The sequence below is a fragment of the Salvelinus fontinalis genome, chromosome 26 (assembly GCF_029448725.1).
Source record: "Salvelinus fontinalis isolate EN_2023a chromosome 26, ASM2944872v1, whole genome shotgun sequence".
In the NCBI taxonomy this organism is placed as follows: Eukaryota; Metazoa; Chordata; class Actinopteri; order Salmoniformes; family Salmonidae; genus Salvelinus; species Salvelinus fontinalis.
Genome location: NC_074690.1, coordinates 37,802,761 through 37,827,982, shown reverse-complemented (window position 1 = coordinate 37,827,982; position 25,222 = coordinate 37,802,761). Strand labels below are relative to the sequence as shown.

The 25,222-nt window shown below is 44.0% G+C and overlaps 1 protein-coding gene across 8 annotated transcripts in view; it reads right to left on the bottom strand.

Annotated features, from left to right (window-relative positions):
- Positions 1-25,222, bottom strand: part of LOC129824266 (desmocollin-1) — a 137,196-nt gene that overhangs the window by 7,200 nt on the left and 104,774 nt on the right. For all 8 annotated transcript variants that reach the window (XM_055883780.1, XM_055883784.1, XM_055883779.1 and 5 more), the window contains 4 exons: positions 15,682-15,938; positions 3,701-3,837; positions 2,307-2,428; positions 183-300 (listed from right to left, as the gene is read on the bottom strand). In XM_055883780.1, coding sequence (XP_055739755.1) covers positions 183-300; positions 2,307-2,428; positions 3,701-3,837; positions 15,682-15,938 — 634 coding nt within the window. The remainder of the gene's footprint in view (positions 1-182; positions 301-2,306; positions 2,429-3,700; positions 3,838-15,681; positions 15,939-25,222) is intronic.

Here is a 25,222-nt window from a genome sequence, read left to right as displayed (position 1 = left end):
AACATTTGAAGGCACGGAGGCTGTGAGATGGATGGTAGAGGCGATAGGTAGAGACAGAGAGAGAAGAGGGGGGAGAGGAGTGTGTGTGAAAGAGAGGGGGCCAGACAGAGAGGGGGGAGCGAGATGGGACGTGTGTGTGAGAGAGAGACGTCGAGAAAGAAAGGGAGAGAGACTATATACACCTCCACTGTCCCTGATGCTGAAGTTGAGGGCGACGCTGGACTCTGGAGGGATGCTGAAATAGACAGCGCTGTCGTTCCCTCCCTCATCTCTATCAATCGCACGCAACACCTGCACCACCTGAATGGAAGAGATAAGAGAGAGTGTGAGACCAGACACAGAGGAGGAACGATTGGGAGGGAGGATGGGGGAGGGGGAGGTCGGAGAGAGAGAGACACACAGACAAGAAAAGAAAGAGAAAATAGAAAGATAGATAGCAGAAGAGGTAGAAGAGATAGGAGGGGGATATGAGAAAAATAATAGAGATTGAGAAAGAGTACTTTGTAACAACGTATTCCTTTAACTACCGCCCACATCCCTGCGCAAGAGTTCAGCATTTACCTAATCAAAACAAACAGACTCTGCAAGATAAAACCTTTAATACCAAGTAGGAAGTAATTAAAGTATATCTAGCCATAACAGAGTAGGGAATGACTGGGTTGGCTTTCCGTATACAATCTACTAAGCCTGGGTTCCCGACTGTGGAGATGCACTTAGAAAATAAATTATCTTATTCGATCTAGTGAATATTATCTCAGTTTAAACCATTGGGACTCTCTTAAAATACTGCCTGTGGAGAACAGGCAATACAACATACCTCTTTAATGGACTTTAGAGTGCATTAGTGCTAGTGCAGTGATTCAGACCAGGAATAAGATGTTAGAAAGTTTCTGAGTTATGCAGTAGCCAGGGCTCTCATTTTGAAAGGGTTTATACAATATAAACTTTATTTTCTCTGTTTTAATGTCTTTATAAAAAAAATACATATATTTTCAGATCCATTACTGAACAAAAATAAATGGAACAATTTCAAAGATTTTACTGAGTTACAGTTCATATAAGGAAATCAGTCAATTGAAATAAATTCATTAGGCCCTAATCTATGGATTTCACATGACTGGGAATACAGATTTGCATCTGTTGGTCAGCGATACCTTAGAAAAAAGGTAGAGGCGTGGATCAGAAAACCAGTCAGTATCTGGGGTGACCATCATTTGCCTCATGCAGCATGATACATGGAAGTACTGGGACATTTACAGGTCCCAGGAAATTAGAACAGATCCTTGCAACATGGGGCCGTGCACTATCATGCTGAAACATGACTTGATGGCAGCGGATAGATGGCACGAGAACGGGCCTCAGGATCTCGTCACGGTATGTGCATTCAAATTGACATTGTTGTGTTCGTTGTCCGTAGCTTATGCCTGCCCATACCATAATCCCACCGCCACCATGGGGCACTATGTTCACAACGTTGACATCAGCAAACCGTTCGCCCACACAACGCCATACACGTGGTCTGGGGTTGTGAGGCCGGTCGGATGTACTGCCAAATTCTCTAAAATGACATTGGAGGTGGCTTATGGTAGAGAAATTAACATTACATTATCTGGCAACAGCTCAGGTAGACATTCTTGCAGTCAGCAGGCCAATTGCACTCTCCCTCAAAACTTGAGACATCTCTGGCATTGTGTTGTCTGACAAAACTGCATTAGAGTGGCATTTTATGGTCCCCAGCACAAGGTGCACCTGTGTAATGATCATACTGTTCAATCAGTTTCTTGATATGCCACACCTGTCAGGGGGATGGATTATCTTGGCAAAGGAGAAGTGCTCACTAACAGGGATGCAAAGAAATGTGTGCCCCAAATTTGAGAGAAATAAGTTTTCTGTGTGTATGGAACATTTCTGGGATATTTTATTTCAGCTCATGAAACATGGGACCAACACTTTACATGTTGCGCTTATATTTTTGTTCAGTATACAACAGTTGGCTGATGGATTACTTCCCTGCAAGACGGTTCCTGTAGATTCGCAGATCGTGAGACAGAACAACAAAGACACAGGCACACAAAAGTGGGAATAAACACAAACACAGATAGAAGGAACAGATGGACAAAGACAACAAATTACTGGAACAAAGACAACATGGCAATGTGGAAAAAGCAAGACAGAAATAGAGGCAGAAAGACGGAAGCGTGGACTAAATGATCGAAGGAATCGACAAGAACATTCAAAGACTTTTTACACATGCACGCCAGCACACACACACACACACACACACTCTCTCTCTCTCTCTGACTGACCTGTCCGGTGGCTGATGAGTCACACATGGCTGTTGTGTATTTTCTGTCCAGCTCGGGAGCATTGTCATTCAGATCCAGCGTTTCTATGGTAACCACCACTCTGGACACCTGGCTGGGGTTGTCTGGGGGAGAGGAACCAGGGACATCTGTGTCACTACAGAGAGCATTTCACGACCGCAGAGTGGCCAACGCATCTCAACTCTTCGGATCAATCCGCCAGGGTGTCCTCGTGACCTAGCTTACATAGTTGCCTTCAATAGATTTGGTTTGAATCTAAAGTAAACATAGCATTTGTCATGGGATGTTTTATCAATCTGGCTGAATCTGGGTGTTATTGTTATATTTTAAGATTGGGCGTTGGAATTAGGGCCTCCATCGCTCTCTTTCCACATCAAACTGACTTTTCAAAGCTTCAGCATCAAACAATGACAATATGCACGTAAGGAGAGCCGACAGTCATGCAAAGCAGTTATATCAGGGCACAGTTTAAATGGATTGGGACGGAGTCCACACTGCATTCACACACCCACACACACTTTGGAAGGCACTGACTCATAGTTTGGACTGCTCACATGAGTCCACACACAGATTTCGGCCCGTATACACACACACACACATTTTTGGGTAGTCTCTTTGGACTATGTTCACACACTCTGAGCAGTAACACCATGTTATGGACGGAAGCCTTAGGTCCACATTGCAGGCAATGAGCTCCTAGTGCAGTGGCAGGCAATGAGAGCAGAGGAGAGAGGCTGTCTCTGGCCACTGAGAGAAGAGACAGTTAGCAATACTGATACCGCCTCCAACGGTCTGGTTACTCTATGGAGCTCATTAATCAACTCTGGCAGCAGCATTACAACTACTGAAGACCCACTGCCACACCGGCCAGTAGCACTGCCTAAATAAAGACTAGCACTGTCACCACACTAACCACTACTGTTGGTACTACTGTGTTACAACTAACTGATATGACTTTAAGGGGTTCATTTGGGATTTTTCTTAGCTGGTGGAAATGGTAGTTTAATTAGGATCTGTTGTCTCCCATCCAAGGTGGTCGCCCTCCATTGATTCCCCCTAATTTCACACACGGTGCTAACATTGCTATAAGCCCTGCTACTATCACCACGAATGAAGCATTGGGGCACTACAGTGCTGCTACTGCTAGTACCACTGGCACTGTGTAGCTAATATAAGCCATCAAGACATATCAAGTAAAGCTGCTTAGTGGAGTGTATTGTATTTCAGCTCTCTACGACTTCATTTTATGAGGGTTTATAGGTGTAATGACTTGGGTGAAAAGGTAGACTATAGCTAGTGTAGAGTTAATCCTGGTCAGATCAAGTGATCGGGAAAAACTCCTAGCCCTAAATGATGACAAAATTGTGCCCCCTGACCTCTCTGTGTGGCGATGACGGTGATGTTGTGCCATTGTTCGCGCTCGCGGTCCAGCTCCATGGCCGTGGTGATGAGGCCGCTGTCCGGGGTGATACGGAACAGAGCCTCTGGATCTGACTGGGGATCAATAGAGAACCTGAGAGAGATGGAGGGGGGGGGACCAAGAGAGAGAGGGGCAGAAGAGAGGGAGAGAGAAAGAGGAAGATAAGGATGAGAGGATATAAATGGCCGGGGAATTACTATCGCAAATTATCGTAGTCGATACGAACTCATTTGAAGTGGATCTGACTTATCTAAATATCTCAATGAACGTTCTAACTACCGTTCATAGGCGGATTGGCCATCTGACAATTCTGGTAAATGCCAGAAGGGCCGGACCCAACATTTATACATATAACACTTTAAAAAATGGACATGGCCAGGAGCCCATGAGCCAGTTTTTTTAATGACTTTGTAATAATTGTCATGTTGTCATAATCATCCATATTTGAGCGTTTCGCTAACCAGTGGGCAACGGCCGGCCCCCCTATCAAGATGGGCTGGCCCGGTTTTCGGATTGGTGTTTCAGCCTAGCTCAGTGCTTTCTGCCGTGGTGGGGCAGCCAGTGGAAAATACGGAGCGTAGGGGTTGGTAATGTTCTCTAGTGGCGCAGCGGTCTAAGGCACTGCATCTCAGTGCAAGAGGCATCACTACAATTCCTGGTTTGAATCCAGGCTGTATCACATCTGGCTGTGATTGGGAGTCCCATAGGGCAGTGCACAATTGGCCCAGCGGTGTCCGTGTTTGGCCAGGGTAGGCTGTCATTGTAAATAAGAATTTGTTCTTAACTGACTTTCCTAGTTAAATAACGGTTAAATAAATAAAATAAAATAGTTGTGCCAGGATTGGCTCAGCGTTCTGTCACTCATGGGGACACTACGTCACTGCAAAATCTACAGGGAGAACTCAAAAATTCAAGCCCACTAAGGCTCAAGGTCATTGGCCACAGATAAAACAACATAAAATTACATTATATCAACCGTAGCTTTGATGGAACTGATCATGTCAACATCATACTTTTAAAATCTTAGCTAGCAAGCTAGCCGTTATCTTCATGAATCAAGTCCAAAATCCTTCTCAATCGTTGTCATATGAAGAGAAATGATAGATAAAACCTAACGGTGCTCATAGGCTATTGGACATAAACATTACACAAGTTGTAAATTGCAAATTCAACAATGAGTGGTTTGGAAGGAATCAGTTGCTAACTGCAAGTGTTGCAAAGCAATCACTAGCCTGCTATACAGTGGAGTGGGTGTGTGGTCCAAGTCTGGGTTTAAGGGTCTCTTTTCCAAGCTTAAAAGTATAAACATTAAACATTGGCCATGCTATCAATCCAGCATGACTTCTGCTGCTCTCAAAACAAATGGAAACTAGCAACTGGGAAATATCAGACTTCAGTGAGTTCAAGACAACTGGGAACTCGAAAATAAACAAGCCCCGACTGGGAAAAAACGTTTTGAATGGTCATCCAACTCGGATTTGCAAGTTGGGAACTGAAGCCTCTTTCTAGAGCTCCGACCTGAAGACCACTGACGTCATCATTCGCCTTTGTTTTTTTCCCCGAGTTCCCAGTTGTCTTGAAAGCGCCATAAAATCCAGAGAATGCCACACTTTGATGACAAAGTTTGATGACACAATTTGCCCACAAGAAGGACTGCCGCACCATCTTCCTATTCAAGTGGGCACAGCACAACAAGGTGAGTCCAAAAGGTATTGCATGCTGCTGTATATATTATGTAATATGCCATGGAGATATGCATACTGTAGCTAACAAAGTAATACTAAGTGTATGTTGTGTAGTAAGCTGTTAGTAGCCCATGTGACTCACCCTAATAATTTGGTCACTTTCCCCCTTATAATTTAGCCTACTGTTCTGACTTGGTGGTGCACATGTAGCCTATAGCCCGTTTAGAGAAATGACATGATCAAATATTGTAAGCGCTTTCATTGTCTTCTTATATGCCCCCTTTATTTATCCTACGGTTCTGACTTGATGTACAGGGAGAATACTGTAAGAACGGCCCATGTTCTGAATTCTGCCACTGTACATTTCAAAAGTGCTGAACAAATAGTTATATTGACTAAGTCTGTCCTAACTTGCTCATTATTGTCCTAATCAAAAATTATGGATTGCCTCTTGGATCTGCTTGTCATCCCCTTATGCCTTAGTTTGTATATCTCAATTGTCAGTAGAAAAACACATTTGTTTAAGCAAGTCAGCCATATCAGCCAGTAAACGAGGCTGAATAAACTCTTTCCCTGCCAGAAAAGGCTCTGCTGATAACCAGGTGTAGCAGTGGTAAGGATTCACTACATGGTGCTGAAAATAAAGCTCTGCTGTTGGGACAGTTTTATGTAGGCCCTAACAGGTTGTGGGCACCGTTTGTCACCGTTATAGTGCAATTCATGTATTGTTTAGTGTTGTGTTGTGTAGTGGCTTTTCTGGCATGCATTTAAAAAAACAATTGGTTTGCCCCACCAAGATTTATATGCTAAAATCGCCACTGTGTCAGTCACTCAGTCAAAACGGAAAGGTGTTGCCTAAAAAGTAAGAGAGCAAAAAAAAGCACTTGAGGCTGATGCTGCTAAATGTGTGAAATTAAACAATTTATTTGCTACAAGTTCAGGTTCTGCTGGTTTGAGTGCTCTGTCTGTGAGAAATGGCAGATAAGCTGCTGTAGTGCAGTCGAGGTAGGAAGAAAAAGGAGAAAGACACATTTACGTACACTGACACAGCTCAGGTAGTCTACTGCTGCCAGTTAGGCCTAATATTTTGCCTGTATATTGTATGAAATATATTTCATACCAATTATAGTAGGCTAATTAGTGAAGGGAGGATTCAGAGGAACATTTAGATACTAGGCTCCCTGCAAAATAGTCTAACAAGCCATTAGATTGGCTTTTATAACATTTAGGTAAGGCAATAGCCATCTATTAGACACAAGTCATCTATAAAGGTCAATTGGGGCAATACACCCAGTCACTACAAAGATACAGGCGTCTTTCCTAACTCAGTTGCCGGAGAAGAAGGAAACAGGGATTTCACCATGCCAATGGTGATTTTAAAACAGTTATAGAGATGAATGGTTGTGATATGAGAAAACTGAGGATGGACCAACAACATTGTAGTTACTCCACAATACTAACCTAAATGACAGAGTGAAAAGAAGAAAGCCTGTACAAAAATAAAATATTCCAAAACATGCATCCCATTTGTTGCAAAGAAATGTACTTTTTTTCCTGAATACAAAGCGTTGTGTTTGGGGCAAATCAACACATCACTGAGTACCACTCATCATATTTTCATGCATGGTGGTGGCTGTATCATGTATTGGGTAAGCTTGTCATTGGCAAGGACTATGAAGTTTTTTGGTATAAAAAGAATGTTGGATGTTCCTGAGTGGCCTAGTTACAGTTTTTTCTTAAATCGTCTTGAAGATCTATGGCAAGTCCTGAAAATGACTGTCTAGCAATGATCAACAATCAACTTGGCTGAGCTTGAAGAATTTTCAAAATAATAAATGGGCAAATATTGTACAATACAGGTGTGCAAAGCTCTTAGAGACATACACAAAAAGACTCAAAGTATTTTCTATATTTCATTTTAATACATTTGCAAACATTTCTAAAAACATGTTTTCCCTTTGTTATTGTAGGGTATTGTGTCCAGATGGGTGAGAGATAAAAAAGGCTGTAACACAACAAAATGTGTGTCACGTTCCTGACCTATTTATGTTAGTTTTTGTGTGTTAGTTGGTCAGGACGTGAGGTTGGGTGGGCATTCTATGTTATCTGTTTCTATGTTGGTTTTGGTTTGCCTGGTATGGCTCTTGATTAGAGGCAGGTGGTTGGCGTTTGCCTCTAATTAAGAGTCATATTTAGGTAGGGCATTCTCACTGTTTGTTTGTGGGTGATTGTCTCCTGTGTCTGTATGTATGTTCGTACCACATAGGACTGTAGCGTTTGTTTGTTTCGTTTCGTTTCGATGTCGTCTGTTTCCTGTACGTAAGTTTATGTTTAGTTATGTAAGTTTATGTTCAGGTTGCGTCAACGTCGTTTTGTTATTTTGTAAGCTTGTTAAAGTGTTTTGTTTCGTTTCGTGTTGCCATCATATTTTATAATAAAGATGGCTTATTTCCCTAAGCCTGCGTTTTGGTCTGAGGATCCTTCTCTCCTCACCTCATCCGAGGATGAGGAGAGCGTCACCCGTTACAGAATCACCCACCACGCTAAGACCAAGCGGCAAGGGAAAACGAAACGGAGTAGGGGACAGGAGAGAAAGGAGCAATGGACATGGGACGATGTTTTGGATGGAAAGGGTGTCTACACATGGGAGGAGATCCTAGCTGGTAGAGATCGCCTCCCATGGGAACAGCTGGAGGCACTGAGGAGAGCGGAGGCTACCGGAGAGAGGAACCGGAGCTATGAGGGAACGCGTCTGGCACGGAAGCCAAAAAAGCCCGTAAGTAATTCCCAAAAATTTCTTGGGGGGGGGGCTAGGAGATAGTGGGCCAAGGGCAGGTAGGAGACCTGCGCCCACTTCCCAGGCTTACCGTGGAGAGCGGGAGTACGGGCAGGCGCCGTGTTACGCAGTAGAGCGCACGGTGTCTCCTGTACGAGTGCATAGCCCAGTGCGGGTTATTCCACCTCCCCGCACTGGGAGGGCTAGATTGGGGATTGAGCCAGGTGTCATGAGGCCGGCTCAACGCGTCTGGTCTCCAGTGCGTCTCCTCGGGCCGGCATACATGGCACCTGCCTTACGCATGGTTTCCCCGGTTCGCCTACATAGGCCGGTGCGGGTTATTCCACCTCCCCGCACTGGTCGGGCAACCGGGAGCATTCAACCAGGTAAGGTTGGGCAGGCTCAATGCTCAAGAGTGCCAGTACGTCTCCACGGTCCGGTATTTCCGGCACCACCTCCCCGCCCCAGCCTAGTACCTACAGTGTCTACACTACGCACTAGGCTACCAGTGCGTATCCTGAGCCCTGTTCCTCCTCCACGCACTCTCCCTGTAGTGCGTGTATCTAGCCCGGTGCCTCCAGTTCCGGGCCCACGCACTAAGCTACCAGTGCGTCTCCAGAGCCCTGTACAAACTGTATCTTCTCCCCCTACTAATCCTGATGTGCTTGTCCTCAGCCCGGCGTCACCAGTGCCGGTACCACGCATCAGGGATAGAGTAGGCTTTGAGAATACAGTGTGCCCTGTCCCTGCTCCCCGCACTAGTAGGAAGGTGCTTATCCTTAGCCCGGTGCCTCCAGTTCCGGCACCACGCACCAGGTCTACAGTGCACCGTATCCGGCCAGAGCCATCCGTCTCCCCAGCGCCATCTGAGCCATCCGTCTCCCCAGCGCCATCTGAGCCATCCGTCTCCCCAGCGCCATCTGAGCCATCCGTCTCCCCAGCGCCATCTGAGCCATCCGTCTCCCCAGCGCCATCTGAGCCATCCGTCTGCCAGGAGCCTCCAAAGCCGCCCGTCTGCCATGAGCCTGCAAAGCCGCCCGTCTGCCATGAGCCTACAGAGCCGTCAGCCAGACAGGAGCCGCTAGAGCCGTCAGCCAGACAGGAGCCGCTAGAGCCGTCAGCCAGACAGGATCTGCCAGAGTCGCCAACCAGACAGGATCTGCCAGAGCCGCCAACCAGACAGGATCTGCCAGAGCCGCCAACCAGACAGGATCTGCCAGAGCCGCCAACCAGACAGGATCTGCCAGAGCCGCCAACCAGACAGGATCTGCCAGAGCCGCCAGCGAGCCATGAGCAGCCAGAGCCGTCAGAGCGCCATGAGCAGCCAGAGCCGTCAGAGCGCCATGAGCGTCGAGAGCCGTCAGCCTGCTATGAGCGTCGAGAGCCGTCAGCCTGCCATGAGCGTCGAGAGCCGTCAGCCTGCCATGAGCGTCGAGAGCCGTCAGCCTGCCATGAGCGTAGAGAGCCGTCAGCCTGCCATGAGCGTCGAGAGCCGTCAGCCTGCCATGAGCGTCGAGAGCCGTCAGCCTGCCATGAGCGTCGAGAGCCGTCAGCCTGCCATGAGCGTCGAGAGCCGTCAGCCTGCCATGAGCGTCGAGAGCCGTCAGCCAGCCATGAGCGTCGAGATTCGTCAGTCAGCCATGAGCTGACCTTCAGCCTGAAAAGGCTAGATACCCAGAACTGCCCATCAGTCCAGAGCTGTCTCTCTGTCCGGAGCTGCCTTTCAGTCCGGAGTTGCCCCTCTATCCTGATCTCCCTCTCTATCTTCATCTACCTCTATATTCTTATCTATCCCTCTATCTTGATTTATCTCTCTGTCCCGGTGTTATCCTTATTAGGTATATTATTAAGAGAATTGTGTGGGGGAAAAAAGAGGGTGGACATTCTTGGAGGGAGGAAGTTAGGATGGATTATGGTGGGGTGGGAACCGCGCCCGGAGCCTGAGCCACCACCGTGGTTAGATGCCCACCCAGACCCTCCCCTAGACTTTGTGCTGGTGCGTCCGGAGTTCGCACCTTGTGGGGGGGGTACTGTCACGTTCCTGACCTGTTTTTGTGTGTTAGTTGGTCAGGACGTGAGGTTGGGTGGGCATTCTATGTTATCTGTTTCTATGTTGGTTTTGGTTTGCCTGGTATGGCTCTTGATTAGAGGCAGGTGGTTTGCGTTTGCCTCTAATTAAGAGTCATATTTAGGTAGGGCATTCTCACTGTTTGTTTGTTGGTGATTGTCTCCTGTGTCTGTATGTATGTTCGTACCACATAGGACTGTAGCGTTTGTTTGTTTCGTTTCGTTTCGATGTCGTCTGTTTCCTGTACGTAAGTTTATGTTTAGTTATGTAAGTTTATGTTCAGGTTGCGTCAACGTCGTTTTGTTATTTTGTAAGCTTGTTAAAGTGTTTTGTTTCGTTTCGTGTTGCCATCATATTTTATAATAAAGATGGCTTATTTCCCTAAGCCTGCGTTTTGGTCTGAGGATCCTTCTCTCCTCACCTCATCCGAGGATGAGGAGAGCGTCACCCGTTACAATGTGGAATAAGTTAATGGGTATGAATACTTTCTTAAGGCACTGTAAACACTTAGCTATGTAGGCAGGGAGGAACACTTGAAATGCACTACTTTTAAATTGATAATTAGACCTTTAAAATGTATTATATAAGCCAATGGTCATCTACAAGGCATTTATTCCGTGATTTTCTTCTTTGTCTAATATAAAGCACCAGTCAAAAGTTTGGAAACCCCTATTCATTCAACGGTTTTTCTTTATTTTTACTATTTTCTTTATTGTAGAATAACAGTGAAGACATCAAAACTATGAAATACATATATATATATATTTTATATTTGAGATTCTTCAAAGTAGCCACCCTTTGCATTGATGACAGCTTTGCACACTCTTGGCATTCTTTCAACCAGCTTCATGAGGAATGCTTTTCCAACAAGTCTTATTGGTGTCGTTTAGTAGTGGTTTCTTTGCAGCAATTCGACCATGAAGGCCTGTTTCACGCAGCCTACCTTGAACAGTTGAATTTGAGATGTGTCTGTTACCTGAAATCTGTGAAACATTTATTTTAGCTGCAATCTGAGGTGCAGTTAACTCAAGTGAATGTATCCTCTGCAGCAGAGGTAACTCTGGGTCTTCTTTTCCTGTGACGGTCGTCATGAGAGCCAGTTTCATCATAGCGCTGGACGGTTTTTGCAACTGCACTTGAAGAAACTTTCAAAGTTCTTTACATTTTCTGGATTGACTGACCTTCATGTCTTAAAATTAATGATGTACTGTCGTTTCTCTTTGCTTCTTTGAGCTGTTCTTGCCATAATATGGACTTGGTCTTTTACCAAATAGGGCTAATTTCTGTATACCACCCCTATCTAGTCACAGCATAACTGATTGGCTCAAACGCATTAAGAAGGAAAGAAATTCCACAAATTAACTTTTAACAAGGCACACCTGTTAATTTAAATGCATTCCAGGTGACTACCTCATGAAGCTGGTTGAGAGAACACCAAGAGTGTGCAACGCTGTCATCAAGGCAAAGGGTGGCTACTTTGAAAAATCTCAAATATAAAATAGATTTTGATTGGTTTAACACTTTTTTGGTTACTACATGATTCCATATGTGTTATTTCATAGTTTTGATGTCTTCACTATTATTCTACAATGTAGAAAATGTAGAAAATAGTCCAAAATTTTGACTGGTACTTCATGTGTTTATTCATTCACAACTAGGATGGATAACACTACATATTAAGGGTCCGTAAAAAAAACATTTCAAGGTATTTATAAATTGTGTGTTCACCATGTATGAATCCTTACTCCCAAATTAATAAGCCATTTACTAATCTTTCGTAAAGTATTTTTGCAGTCCCTAATCTAAAGTGAGTGCTATTTATACTTTATAAATGTTTTGAGTGACCAGTGGAATTTCTCCCATAAAGATGGGCATGCCATTGGTAGGCATTCCTGCAGTACCTGGTAAAAGAACAAGCACACAACACAGGATGTTTAAGGAAATATACTGTATATACAGTACATGTGTGAATAACTAGCTTCCTAACATGTACAAATGTGGGAGTAAGAATTAATAAATTATAAGCTAATGATTTTAAATTCCTTATAAATGGTTTATTATGGACCCTTAAAATAAAGTGTTACCCTAGGCTAGGATATTGCTGGGCCCAGCACAGCCAGTGTAGTGTGTTCCCCTGGTCCCAGTTATTCTAGGCTTAACAGCACAGACAGCTCAGCTGGAACAGTCAAGTGTAGTGGACGTAGGGAGAAACCAGAGAGAGAAAGTGCGCGCGAGAGAGACACACTGACGCACGTACTACCAGTTAATTGATATTTTGTCTCTATATTATATATGTAATAGTAATTAACCCCTAGGATAGGGAGGAACATGTATTACAGCAATATTAGTAGTGATATTCACAAGGTATTATGAGCCAATGCTCATCTATTAGGCATTTATTTAGTAATTGTTCTTCTTCATCTAATAAATGTGTTTATTCATTCACAACTCGGATGTTGCTGGGCCCAGCACTGGCAGTGTGGTCTTCTGATACCAGCGCTGTGGGAAAGGATGCTATGCAGAGACAGCTCAGAGGTGAGTGCAGTGGACATAGGAAGAAAACAGCAATGAACACTTTGGAGTGACAGACAGAGATAGACAGAGTGACAGCAGAGAAGATGCAAAGACAGACTGCACAACAGGGAGGCAACAGAGGCAACATAAGCATTTCTGAAGAGAATATACAATGCCTTCGGAAAGTATTCAGACCCCTTGACTTTTTCCACATTTTGTTTTACGTTACAGCCTTATTCTAAAATGGATTAAATCGTTGTTTCCCCTCATCAATCTACACACAATACCCCATAATGACAAAGCAAAAGCAGGTTTTTAAAAATTGTAGCTTTTTTTTTTTTAAACAGTGCCTTCGATAAGTATTCAGAACCCTTGACTTTTTTCGCACTTTGTTTTACGTTACAGCATTATTCAAAAATTGATGAATTTGTTTTTTCCCCTCCTCATTAATCTACACACAAGACCCCATAATAACAAAGCAAAAACTGTTTTTAAAAATTTGTGCAAATATATAAAAAAAGAAAAATGGAAACACAATATTTCCATAAGTATTCAGACCCTTTACGCAGTACTTTGTTGAAGCACCTTTGGCAGCGATTACAGCATCGAGTCTTCTTGGGTATGACGCTACAAGCTTGGCACACCTGTATTTTGGGAGTTTCTCCCATTCTCTCTGCAGATCCTCTCAAGCTCTGTCAGGTCGGATGGGGAGCATCGTTGCACAGCTATTTTAAGGTCTCCCCAGAGATGTTTGATCGTGTTCAAGTCCGGGCTCTGGCTGGGCCACTTAAGGACATTCAGAGACTTGTCCTGAAGCCACTCCTGCGTTATCTTGGCTGTGTGCTTATGGTCGTTGTCCTGTTGGAAGGTGAACCTTCGCCCCAGTCTGAGGTCCTGAGCGCTTTGGAGCAGGTTTTCATCAAGGATCTCTCTGTACTTTACTCCATTCATCTGTGCCTCAATCCTGACTAGTCTCCCAGTCCCTTCCACTGAAAAACATCCCCACAGCATGATGCTGCCACCACCATGCTTCACCGTAGGGATGGTGCCAGGTTTCCTCCAGACGTGACGCTTGGCATTCATGCCAAAGAGTTCAATCTTGGTTTCATCAGACCAGAGAATCTTGTTTCTTATGGTCTGAGAGTCTTTTGGTGCCTTTTGGCAAACTCCAATCTGTCAGTCATGTGCCTTTTACTGAGGAGTGCCTTCCATCTGGCCACTCTCCCATAAAGGCCTGATTGGTAGAGTGCTACAGAGATGGTTATCTTCTGGAAGGTTCTCCCATCTCCACAGAGGAACTCTAGAGCTCTGTCAGAGTGACCATCAGGTTCTTGGTCACCACCTTGACCAAGGCCCTTCTTCCCCGATTGCTCAGTTTGGCCAGGTGGCCAGCTCTAGGAAGAGTCCTGATGGTTTCAAACCTCTTCCATTTAAGAATGATGGAAACCACTGTTTTCTTGGGGACCTTCAATGCTGCAGACATTTTTTGTACCCAGATCTGTGCCTTGACACAATCCTGTCTCGGTGCTCTACGGACAATTCCTTCGACCTCATGGCTTGGTTTTTTTCTCTGACATGCACTGTCAACTGTGGAACCTTAAATAGACAGGTGTGTGCCTTTTCAAATCACGACCAATCAATTGAATTTACCACAGGTGGACTCCAATCAAGTTGTAGAAACTTCTCAAGGATGATCAATGGAAATAGGATGCACCTGAGCTCAATTTCGACTCTCATAGCAAAGGGTCTGAATAGTTATGTAAATTAATAGATTTGCAAACATTTCTAAAAACTGTTTTCGCTTTGTCAATATGGGATATTGTGTGTAGATTAGGGATATATATACATTTTTAATCTATTTTAGAATAAGGCTGTAATTTAACAAAATGTGGAAAACATCAAGGGGTCTGAAAACTTTCCGAAGGCACTGTACATATAAAGATAATTTTGCCTTGCACCTTTCTTGGTGTGTGCATGCGTGCGTTTGCACATGCTTGTTTGTCTTTCCGTCTGTCTGTCTATATCATAGATGGCATACATAAATGGATAAACCCATCAATGATGTCACACCATTCATTTCTATGTGAAGCCTGAATAGCGCATTTGAAGTCAAGGAAGTTGATTTTAGCGACTAAGCTGGCATCTCATGGGGAAAATTTTCAAGATATAACGTGCAGTTTGAGCTAGTCCAGGAAGTAACGTTGCAGGCTAGCTCAGTGCTGACCCCTCTCATTGAGGATCTCAAGTTCAAGGCTGACCGGGGTGGACCCTCGGTCGGGGTCGGACGGGGTCTCAACTTACTGTGGAGAGTTAGAATGGTAGAATACGAAGGTGAAATTTCGAAATTTGGTTGTGCATTTTTCTCTTGTTAAGGCAGTCACTGACAGTTCCAAAATTAGCCCATATCAGCCAAAAATCTTTAGATTGGTAAATTAGTCTAGTGACCAGCTATCTAAACTTGTACAGCTATCTATAATTGTACTGCACATTTTCTCTCCACCCCATGACAAAATGTATAGAATTGCAGCAAGCTAACTCTAAAACTTAAAATTATCTCTCTACTGTCAAGAGGGGTCCGCTAAAATGTTTTGCTTTCAAGGTGGGAGCCCCCCAAAACCCAAATTTACCTTAGAGCCCCCGAAAGGCTAGGTCTGGCTCTGACTGCATGTGTAGGTATGGATGTGGGTATGCAGACCCGCGAGCCACTGAGGCCCCTCATGATAGCCCCCACCCCCATCAAAGTTGCCCATCCCTGACTAATACGAAGATTGCCCTTTTCCCGTTGATGTTTTCCCTATAATGGAGGATCCCGGTCGGCCTTGAACTTCAGGGCTTCAATGAGAGGGGACAGAAGTTCTCCCCTGGTCTGTATAGGATCCACTCTAGTCCAGTACCTGATGTTATTGGTGAGTCCAGTATCAGGGTCCACAGCACTAACCCGTCCCACGGTGCAGGCGGGAGGGCAGTTCTCCGACACATCCATACGGTAGCGAGCCCGGGAGAAGCGGGGCGGCTCGTCTGCGTCCAGCACGGCCACCCGGATGGAGGCGCGGTCCTTAAAGGGCCCACGACGGAGGAAACGAGGGTCCACCATGGGGTTCAACACCTCCACGGAGAAAGAGTAGGAGCTACGACTCTCATAGTCCACAGCCTGCAGAGAGGGAGTGAGGGACAGTTATTGATAGACCCGCAATAACATCTGCTAAATATGTGTATGTGACAAATACAATTTGATTTGGTTTGAGTGAGTGAGTGAGTGAGTGAGTGAGTGAGTGAGTGAGTGAGTGAGTGAGTGAGTGAGTGAGTGAGTGAGTGAGAGAGAGAGAGAGAGAACGAGGTTACAGTAACTACATGTTGGTTCTGTAGTGTAACATTGCCAAGTGATATTGTATCACACTTTCCCTTTACAACACCGGTAGTTAATGTGCTCACGTTCTTGTGTGTGCTCCTGGGTATGGTGTGGAAACATACACATTTCCATACAAATGCAATAAGCTCACCTTGACTGTGAAAATAAAATCATATTGACATTTCGCAAACGTATGTTTTATTCATTGGTAGAAACTTAAACATCAGCATCAAGTATGATGCATTGACCTGGTTAACTACAGGCATATAATGTACCCATGCTATTACATTCACAGATGTAGTCAGACAAGTAGGAAGCTGTGAGGGTTTCATGATACAGCTCCAATCTCGTCTGAATTTGGCATCTGCTGAGACGTGATGACTGTCTGCCTGTCTGTCTTTCTGGCTGGCTGCTCATCGTGGTGTCTCTTAGCAGGAGGGTTCCTCTAGGAATGAGCCCGTCTCTGATCAGATCAGGAGAGGTGATTGCAACGCGGGGGCAAAGCCCTACCTTGATTACATTCTGGAGAGCGACGCGACTGGGTCTGGTTAGAAACAGCGTTCTGAGGTTTTCTTACATGCCAATATTGGATGGAGTCAGTATGATTGGCAGAAACATGCAGACTGGACTGGACTAGGAATAAATAGAGTGATTTGGGATGAGCAATATTCAACGCATGAGTGGAAAAAAGCGATCTTTGAATGTCCCTCTTGGAGGAAAATATGGATATTTTTCGCATCTTTCTGATCTCCCCTCTTTTTCCATTTTCTCACAGTTGTAAAGAACTGCATTCTCTTACAAGAAATCTGTAATCTTAACAGGACAGAGATTGATTAAAAACGATGCAGTGGGAAAAGGGGAATTGAAGGGCACGGATATTGAAATATAGGCAATACAGGAAGATTTCGAAGCAGGAAAAGGGGAAATGTCAGAGAGAGAGAGAGAGAGCCAGGGAGAGTGAGAGAGAGGGAGTGAGGGGGTAGACAGAGAGAAAGGTTCTCTAACAGGATCCCATTAGAAGGAGAGAGAGACAATCTGTCTGAGGAGGAGAGATGTCACTTACACTGTGAACACACACTTATCACCCACTCCCTCCCTTCCCCCTCCCTCCCTTCATTCCTCCCTCCCGCCCTCCCTCTCTCCCATGCACTCCATCACAGTCTCCACTCCCATCCAAGTGTGCAGAGGTCCATCTCTGACACCCAGAACACACACTCATCTCTTTCTCTCGCTCAGGCTTAGAGAAAGCACTTATCACAACCACCACCTCCCTTTTTCTGTCTCACTTCCTCATCCTATGCTGCTTTCTCTCTCCATCTCTCTCTTTCACTCTCCCACTCCCACTCTCTCAGTCTCTCACTCTCCCACTCTCTCAATCTCCCACTCTCAATCTCTTTTTCTCCCACTTTCAATCTCACACTCACTCTCACTCTCACGGTGCATGTACACTAGATAGCGGTAAATTGCCGCATGCCGCTTAGGCCGCACATTTTGACCTGCTTGTTGACGTGCTGGCAGCATATAGCAGCGGCAATTTGTGTGTCAAGAATTCAGCATAGCAAGTTTGTATGAAGGTCTGGTTATTATTGGGTACATAGTTCAATAGTAATATGCTCTAAAATGCTCTGGTGACAAACAAACTTTGCTGCCCTGTTTCCAATTGTCCACGTGGCTGGGAGAACCTATTCAAGTAACAAAATACATTTTGAACATTTGAACATTTTGAAAAAAGACTATGTATTATTAGACTAGCTACAGTGCAAGCTAACTCAGATGAGCTGCTAAATGAGCTAGCTGGTTGGCTAGCTAGCTATCTAGCCAACTTCACATACTGTATAGATAGCTAGCTAAGTGAATGGAATATCACCATCTACCTAATTTCTTATTAGCTAGCTAGCTATCTTGATGTATTTATCACTGTAAAAAAGAAACTCCAAATGCATTTGTAGGCAGCTAGCTAACAGCCATGGAGGAGGGTGATAGGATAGCAGCCCCAACTGTCAGTGAGAGAGTAGGCTATTCTGGATAGGGCAGGTACTTTTGTGTAGTTCCAGTCCCTAGAAGTGAGGACGGAGATAATAGTAGCATTCAGCGGGGTGTAATTTCTCGTGAGGTTTTCTGGCCTCAGATAAAGAGAGCTATGAAAGCCTGTCTACACATGAAGTGGCCCCAATGAAGAGCAGTGGTTCTCAGTCCTGGTCCTGGGGACTCAAAGGGGTGCACATTTTTGTTTTTACCTTATCACTACACAGCTGATTCAAATGATCAACTCATCATCACGCTTCAAGTGGTATTTATGTATTCATTTGTGATGCTATCCTTGATATGATCCTGTTATTGACACATGCTACATATGTACATATGTGTGTCCATGCATCTATCAATCCAAAGTAATCCACAATGACCTGGTGATGTAAATGTCTCTCATAATTACATTGTCTTCCATATTCCTACAGATACCTTGTAACTGGAGATTCCTTCAAAACGATTGCCTACGGTTACCGTGTAGGGCACTGCAAGGTTGGGTGACCAGGGTCATCTGGGACTGCCTCCTGGAGGAATTCAGACGTGTGAAGGCTACCTGTGTCCTGCGTAACTTCATGAGGATGGACACGAGGACCAGGAGGGGATCTGCAGCTCGTCGCTGTGTGCCAGAGGAGAAGTCTACTGCTCAGCAGGATGTTTCAAGGATGGGGTCCAACAACGCAGAAAGAAAGGCAATCAGTGTGCGGGAGATCTTCACCTCCTACCTCTTTGAAGAGGGTTCTGTTCCCTGGCAACACCATAGACTACACTATGCACAACCAAAGGCTCTTTTAAGAGCCATTCACATTGCAATAAGAATATTCTTCCATGTACTTAGCTATGTGAACTGCAGTTATTCAATTCCCAGTTTCTCTCCCTTCTACTTCTCAGGTGAGGGTACTGTTTAGGTAAGGGTGTGATGTCTGTACAGAAACAAAACAAGCTATTTAAAATCACCCACATTGAAAAATGTAGAACAATTAGACACCCTATATCCCACACCTACACACTCATGTATCAATCTGATTGATGGATTGTGTTGTGCAGTAAGCAGGCTCAGGTGTATAACTGTGGCTCCTTCCCCCTTCAAAGACTAGGCAAGAGGGCCAATCATGGAGAATAGTAAGACACTTCATTATTTCTATAACTATGCTATATTGTATGTCCTCGTGTGTCTGTTCATGTTTTCAGCATAAAGTTCTCTGCAGCCACTTAGTGTGGTGTGGACACCAGGTGTGGACACCAGGTGAGGCCACACACACAGATTCCTGTTGAACACTGTCTCTTTTAACTACCTTATTTTCTCAATAACAGTCTCTCTCCTTCACTTCATCCCTCTCTCCCCTTCTCCCTAAATCCTCTAGGTTATATCAGCTGTGTCGGTGAACCCCTCCCGCATCTGAACTGGCTACATAGAGGGCACAGCATGATCAGAGGTGAGAGGTCACTTGGTCAGGTCAACAGGAAGTATTATTAAATAGATGCTTTACATTGAAATACAGATAGAGATGCAGTAGTCCCAGAGTAAATGATCCAAGGTTAGTTTTGCATTTCACCTCCCGATTATCATGATGAATAACAATCTTAGAATAAAAAATAAAAACATAAACAAGCTATCTCTCTCTCTCCATCTGTCTCTAGTCTGCAGATGTTTTGATGTGAGAGAGGATGCCATCCCCAAGTCCCGTCATCGCCACCTCACCCGCTTTTAAGATAACCTTCGGGCTGACTAGAGACACTATTATGTAATTGTGATGAACTGAGAGAATATTTGGGTAGCACTGTGATTCATTAATCATATGCTGCCTTCCCTGCCCGTATGTTCTTACATCTTTCCCTTTGCACCTCTCTCGCCACCTCTTTCTTCCTCTGCTTTTATAATGCACAACAGATGTGCATTGAAGTACAGATTGAACTTGTATTTATAGTATTACAATGATAATATTTATAATGCATGTATTTATAACACTTGGATATTGAACTTCTTTCAATAAAATGTTTCACATTCTCTACTGGTTGAAATTAAGTCTCTCATTTGATGAAATACTACACCTATCCTGTGTTTATCAGATCAATGCAGATGAAGGGTATTAGATATTGAGATGAACTGGTTTTAGAGTATTTACATGATGCATAGGAAGTGTAGTGTACTGTTTATTAAATTATATTTCAGGTATTTATGAATTACAAATCAGCCTTTAACTAGTTAAATCATGTTTCTAGTTTATTAGTTACAATGTGTAACCATTGATGTCCCAGGACCAAGATTGGTAAACACTGTTGAAGTGTATAATTCTAATACATACATGTAGACACAGCATCATTCAAAGACTGGAATTTGATACTCCTGGTATCGGATATGACTGAAAAACAATCTCAAAGACATTCATATCTGAACTGCACCTCTATTTGCCAAAGTAGAGTACATGATCAGTGAATATATTAAAATGTACAGGCTACAATGTGGGGATCTCATGCATGGTAATAACTACATGTATATACGACTTGCATCCTTGGCACAAAGTTATATTATATTCTACTCAATCCATAGGCTTCATTAATGTCATTCAGACTGTTCTGAAGTTGACACAACTGGCTATGATAGGCTCATAGCTAGATTCTGAACTAATATGTATACCAAACCCTTTAGGGTTCATACACAGATCGGCTAGATAGCTGGCTACACATCCATCCAGGCATTCAGGTATTTTTATCCTCCACTGCACAATAAGCAAGAACACAGCTTGCTACGTTATTTCATCTATCTGCATTGCATGGCAAATAGTATACATTCAATTTGCAGTAAATGCTTTAGTTAGCTAGATTCTTTACATCCACTGTTTCACAAGCCTGGTTTGCTGGTTTGCTGGTTGTTTCAGGAGTCCCTAAAACATTAAACAACCAGAATTACAATTTCATATGCATAAAGCTAGCCAGCTAGCTTGCTAAATCGCAATTTTTGTAAATTAACTTTATGATAAAAAATATGCATAATCGTTTGTCTCTACATTAACTAACATATTCCTGTTTACTGTACAATTTTATGCATGATTCGTTATGACGCTATACTCACTTACATTTGCTTCCATCCTAGTATTTTTGTCAGCCTCTTTGCTGAAGAAAGTCGCCAGCCTTGGGTCACATAGCGTCAAATTTGTCATGGGAACCACTCGATATGATTGGTCATCGCCCAGAGGTCGCCACTGCGGATTTGCATAAAGCTGGGAAAAGTTTTTCACCGCCTCCCACGCCACCTTCGCACCACCCAAAGGTCACCGCCCTCTCTGCTTCTCACCGCTTTCCTTCCATTGAAATGAATGGGACGCGGTGTTTCACCACGCGGCATCCTGTGCTAGTGTATCATGCCCATCACTCTCCCACTCCCACTCTCCCTCTCTGTCTCTCTTTCTCTCTCTGTCTCTCTCTCCCACTCTCACTCTCCCCGTCTCTCTCTCCCACTCTCCCTGTCTCTCTCTCCCACTCTCCTTGTCTCTCTCTCCCACTCTCCCTGTCTCTCTCTCCCACTCATCCTGTCTCTCTCTCCCACTCTCCCACTCTCTCCCTCACTCTCCCACTCTCTCCCTCTCTCCCACTCTCTCCCTCTCTCCCACTCTCACTCTTCCACTCTCCCTCTCCCACTCTCCCTCTCCCACTCTCCCTCTCCCACTCTCCCTCTTTGTCTCTCTTTCTCTCTCTGTTTCTCTCTCCCACTCTCACTCTCCCTGTCTCTCACTCCCACTCTCCCTGTCTCTCTCTCCCACTCTCCCTGTCTCTCTCTCCCACTCTCCCACTCTCACTCTCCCTCTCCCACTCTCCCTCTCTCCCTCTCCCACTCTCCCTCTCCCACTCTCCCTCTCCCACTCTCCCTCTCCCACTCTCCCTCTCCCACTCTCCCTCTCCCTCTCTGTCTCTCTTTCTCTCTCTGTCTCTCTTTCTCTCTCTGTCTCTCTCTCCCACTCTCACTCTCCCTGTCTCTCACTCCCACTCTCCCTGTCTCTCTCTCCCACTCTCCCTGTCTCTCTCTCCCACTCTCCCTGTCTCTCTCTCCCACTCTCCCACTCTCTCCCTCTCTCCCACTCTCTCCATCTCTTAGTACAACCTTCTCTTGTCCTGTCCTGCACTCATTTTGAAATTCTAATTCTTTCTCTGTAACAATTGCCTTTTGCTTCGGTCTAAGCATGGAATTAATTAACTAACCAGTATGGCACAATAGTCAAATACATCATGCATCAAATACGGCTCATGTTCATACGTGTGTGTGTGTGTGTGTGTGTGTAGGGGGGGGGGGGGGGGGGGGGGGGGGTGATCAGTGAGGCTTTAAATGATCTGAATCCGACTTCTTTGCAGCTATTGTATATGTGCAGCCAGTGTTTCCATCTTACCGTAGGGGAATATGCAAGTGAAAAAGGATCTCTTTAACTGCACGATGCTGTATAAGAGCCCTCTCTATCCTGCTGGCGTAGCCTATGTGAGGTTTTACTCAATTCTCAACATTTTACATCAAGATTATGTCTTTGTCTGACTACTCACTTAAGATTGCAGACTTAGCTCTGAGCAATTTTGCAGACAGACATGCAAATTTAGTACTGCTGGAACAGAGTATCCTCTAAATCTCTCCACACTTTGCTCTTTCTCTCTCCCTTCTTTCTGTCACTCACTCTGTTCATGTCCTTCCTTCCTCTCTTTTTCTCCCTCTGCCCTCTGTATGTATACTCATCCCTATATTTTTGGTATATCCCCCTTTTCATCTCACATCCTCACATCCTCACATTCTCCCTTCCTCTCTCTCTCTTTCATCCCTCTATTTCTCTTTTCCTCTCTCTCTCCCATTCTCTCTCTTCCATGTCCCATGTTCTATCCCCTCTCTCTCTCTCTCTCTCTCACTCTCTCTCTCTCTCTCTCTCTTCCTTTCTCTCTCTCCTTCTCTCTGAGGAGATTAGTACAATCTCTCTTCTCAATGAGAAAACAAACACAGATAATCCTCGGAGCGCTGCTAGCCAGTGACCGTGGATCAGCCAGCCATTTAAAGTGAGAGCATATGGAAATAATGGCTAACCAATGGAATTAAAGTGTCCCTAGGTGGAATCACACAAATATATGAATAGAAGGTTTACACAGCTCATAACCCCAAAAAACATACCTTGAGTGAAATCAGAGAATGTATATATTGGGGGAAGATGATCGTCTTTTATGATGTAGCATATATTATTTAGTAGAAACGTTTATCCAAAGCGACTTACATGCGTGCATACATTTGAAATCATATCCTGGCTTTGCAAGTACCATGCTCTACCAACTGAGGACAATTTCTCATTGAACTCCAAATGTTGCTGAGGGTCAGTGTCATAGACCTGTGTAGCATGCAGCTGTGTAGTCAGCACACTCTGGACTCAGCTAGGCCTTACTACCCTTAGGCACTTCCAGAGCGTGTGACTAGAAGGTTCTATCTGCATTTTTTGTCCAAAAGTAGTTGTTGCCATAGCCTTGTTCTGTTCAATGTTCTCTACCTATACATTATTCCTACCCCTTGACTTATTCCACATTTTGTCGTGCTACAGCCTGAATTAAGAAATGTACACAAATACCCCATAATGACAAAGTGAAAACATGTTTTCAGAAATGTTAGCAAATGTATTGAAAATGAAATATTCATTTACAAAAGTATTCACACCCTTGAGTCAATACTTTGTAGAGACACCTTTGGCAGCGATTACAGCTGTGAGTTTTTCTGGGTAAGTCTCTAAGAGCTTTCACACCTGGATTGTGCAACATTTTCCCATTATTCTTCAAAAAATTCTTCAACATCTGTCAAATTGGTTGTTGATCATTGCTAGACAACCATTTTCTGGTCTTGCCATAGATTTTCTGGTAGTTTTAAGTTAAAACTGTAACTCGGTCACTGTCTTCTTGGTAAGCATCTCTAGTGTAGATTTGGCTTTGTGTTTCAGATTATTGTCCTGCTGAAAGGTGAATTCATCTCCCAGTGTCTGGCGGAAAGCAGACTGAACCAGGTTTTCCTCTAGGATTCCTTTAGTGCATTGTTGGAATCAAAATGTACGTTTTGGAATGTTTAAATTCTGTACTTACTTCTTTCTTTTCCCTCTGTCAATTAGATTAGTATTGTGGAGTTACTACAATGTTCTTGATCCACCCTCATTCTCATATGACAAGCATTCAACTCTATAACTGTTTTAAAATGACCATTGGCCTCATGGTGAAATCTTTGTAGTGACTGGGTGTATTGTTCAAATTTCAAAGTTCAAATTCAAAGTTTAATTAACAACATCACCATGTAACTTATTATTTGACTTGTTAGGCAAATGTTTACTCCTGAACTTATTTAGGTTTGCCATAACAAAGGGGTTGAATACTTATTGACTCGAGACATTTCAGCTTCTCATTTTTAATTGATTTGTATACATTTCAAAAAACATAATTCCACTTTGACATGATGGGGTATTGTGTTAAATCCATTTTAAATTCAGGCTGAAACACAACAAATGTGGAAAACGTTAAGTGGTGTGAATACTTTTCTCAAGGCACTGTATATACTCTAAATACCCTGATTCATGTTGTTCAGTTCACAAGAATACAATCTAAAAATGTCTGACACAATTCAAACCAATGAGGGTTTGGAACTTGAAAGCCACTTATCTCCGAATCATCTTTTTGCAGATAGAACCTTATAGTCCCAAGCTATTGACGTAATGTAGTTGTGAAAGGATTAGATACTGTAGGTGTACGCAACATGGTAATAGCTCCACCTTGACCTCTGACCGGGTAGGTTACACATTCCTAAAAGTGCCTAGGGGGTAGCGGCTCTAAAGGTCACTTTGAAGTTTTCTTACCACCCCTTCATTACCACATGTGAGTAGAGGGCACCATGTCAATTAACTGTCTCTGATTACAGCTGTTATATCCACCACTGGGTGGCAGCTTTGCAGAGCAGTAACAAGGAACTCCTTGCTTCTTTACAGAGAAGAAGTCTTATTGTAAACCTTAGTTCACTTGATGGTTCAGGTATACAGTATATATATTAAACATCAATGGGATTGAAATGT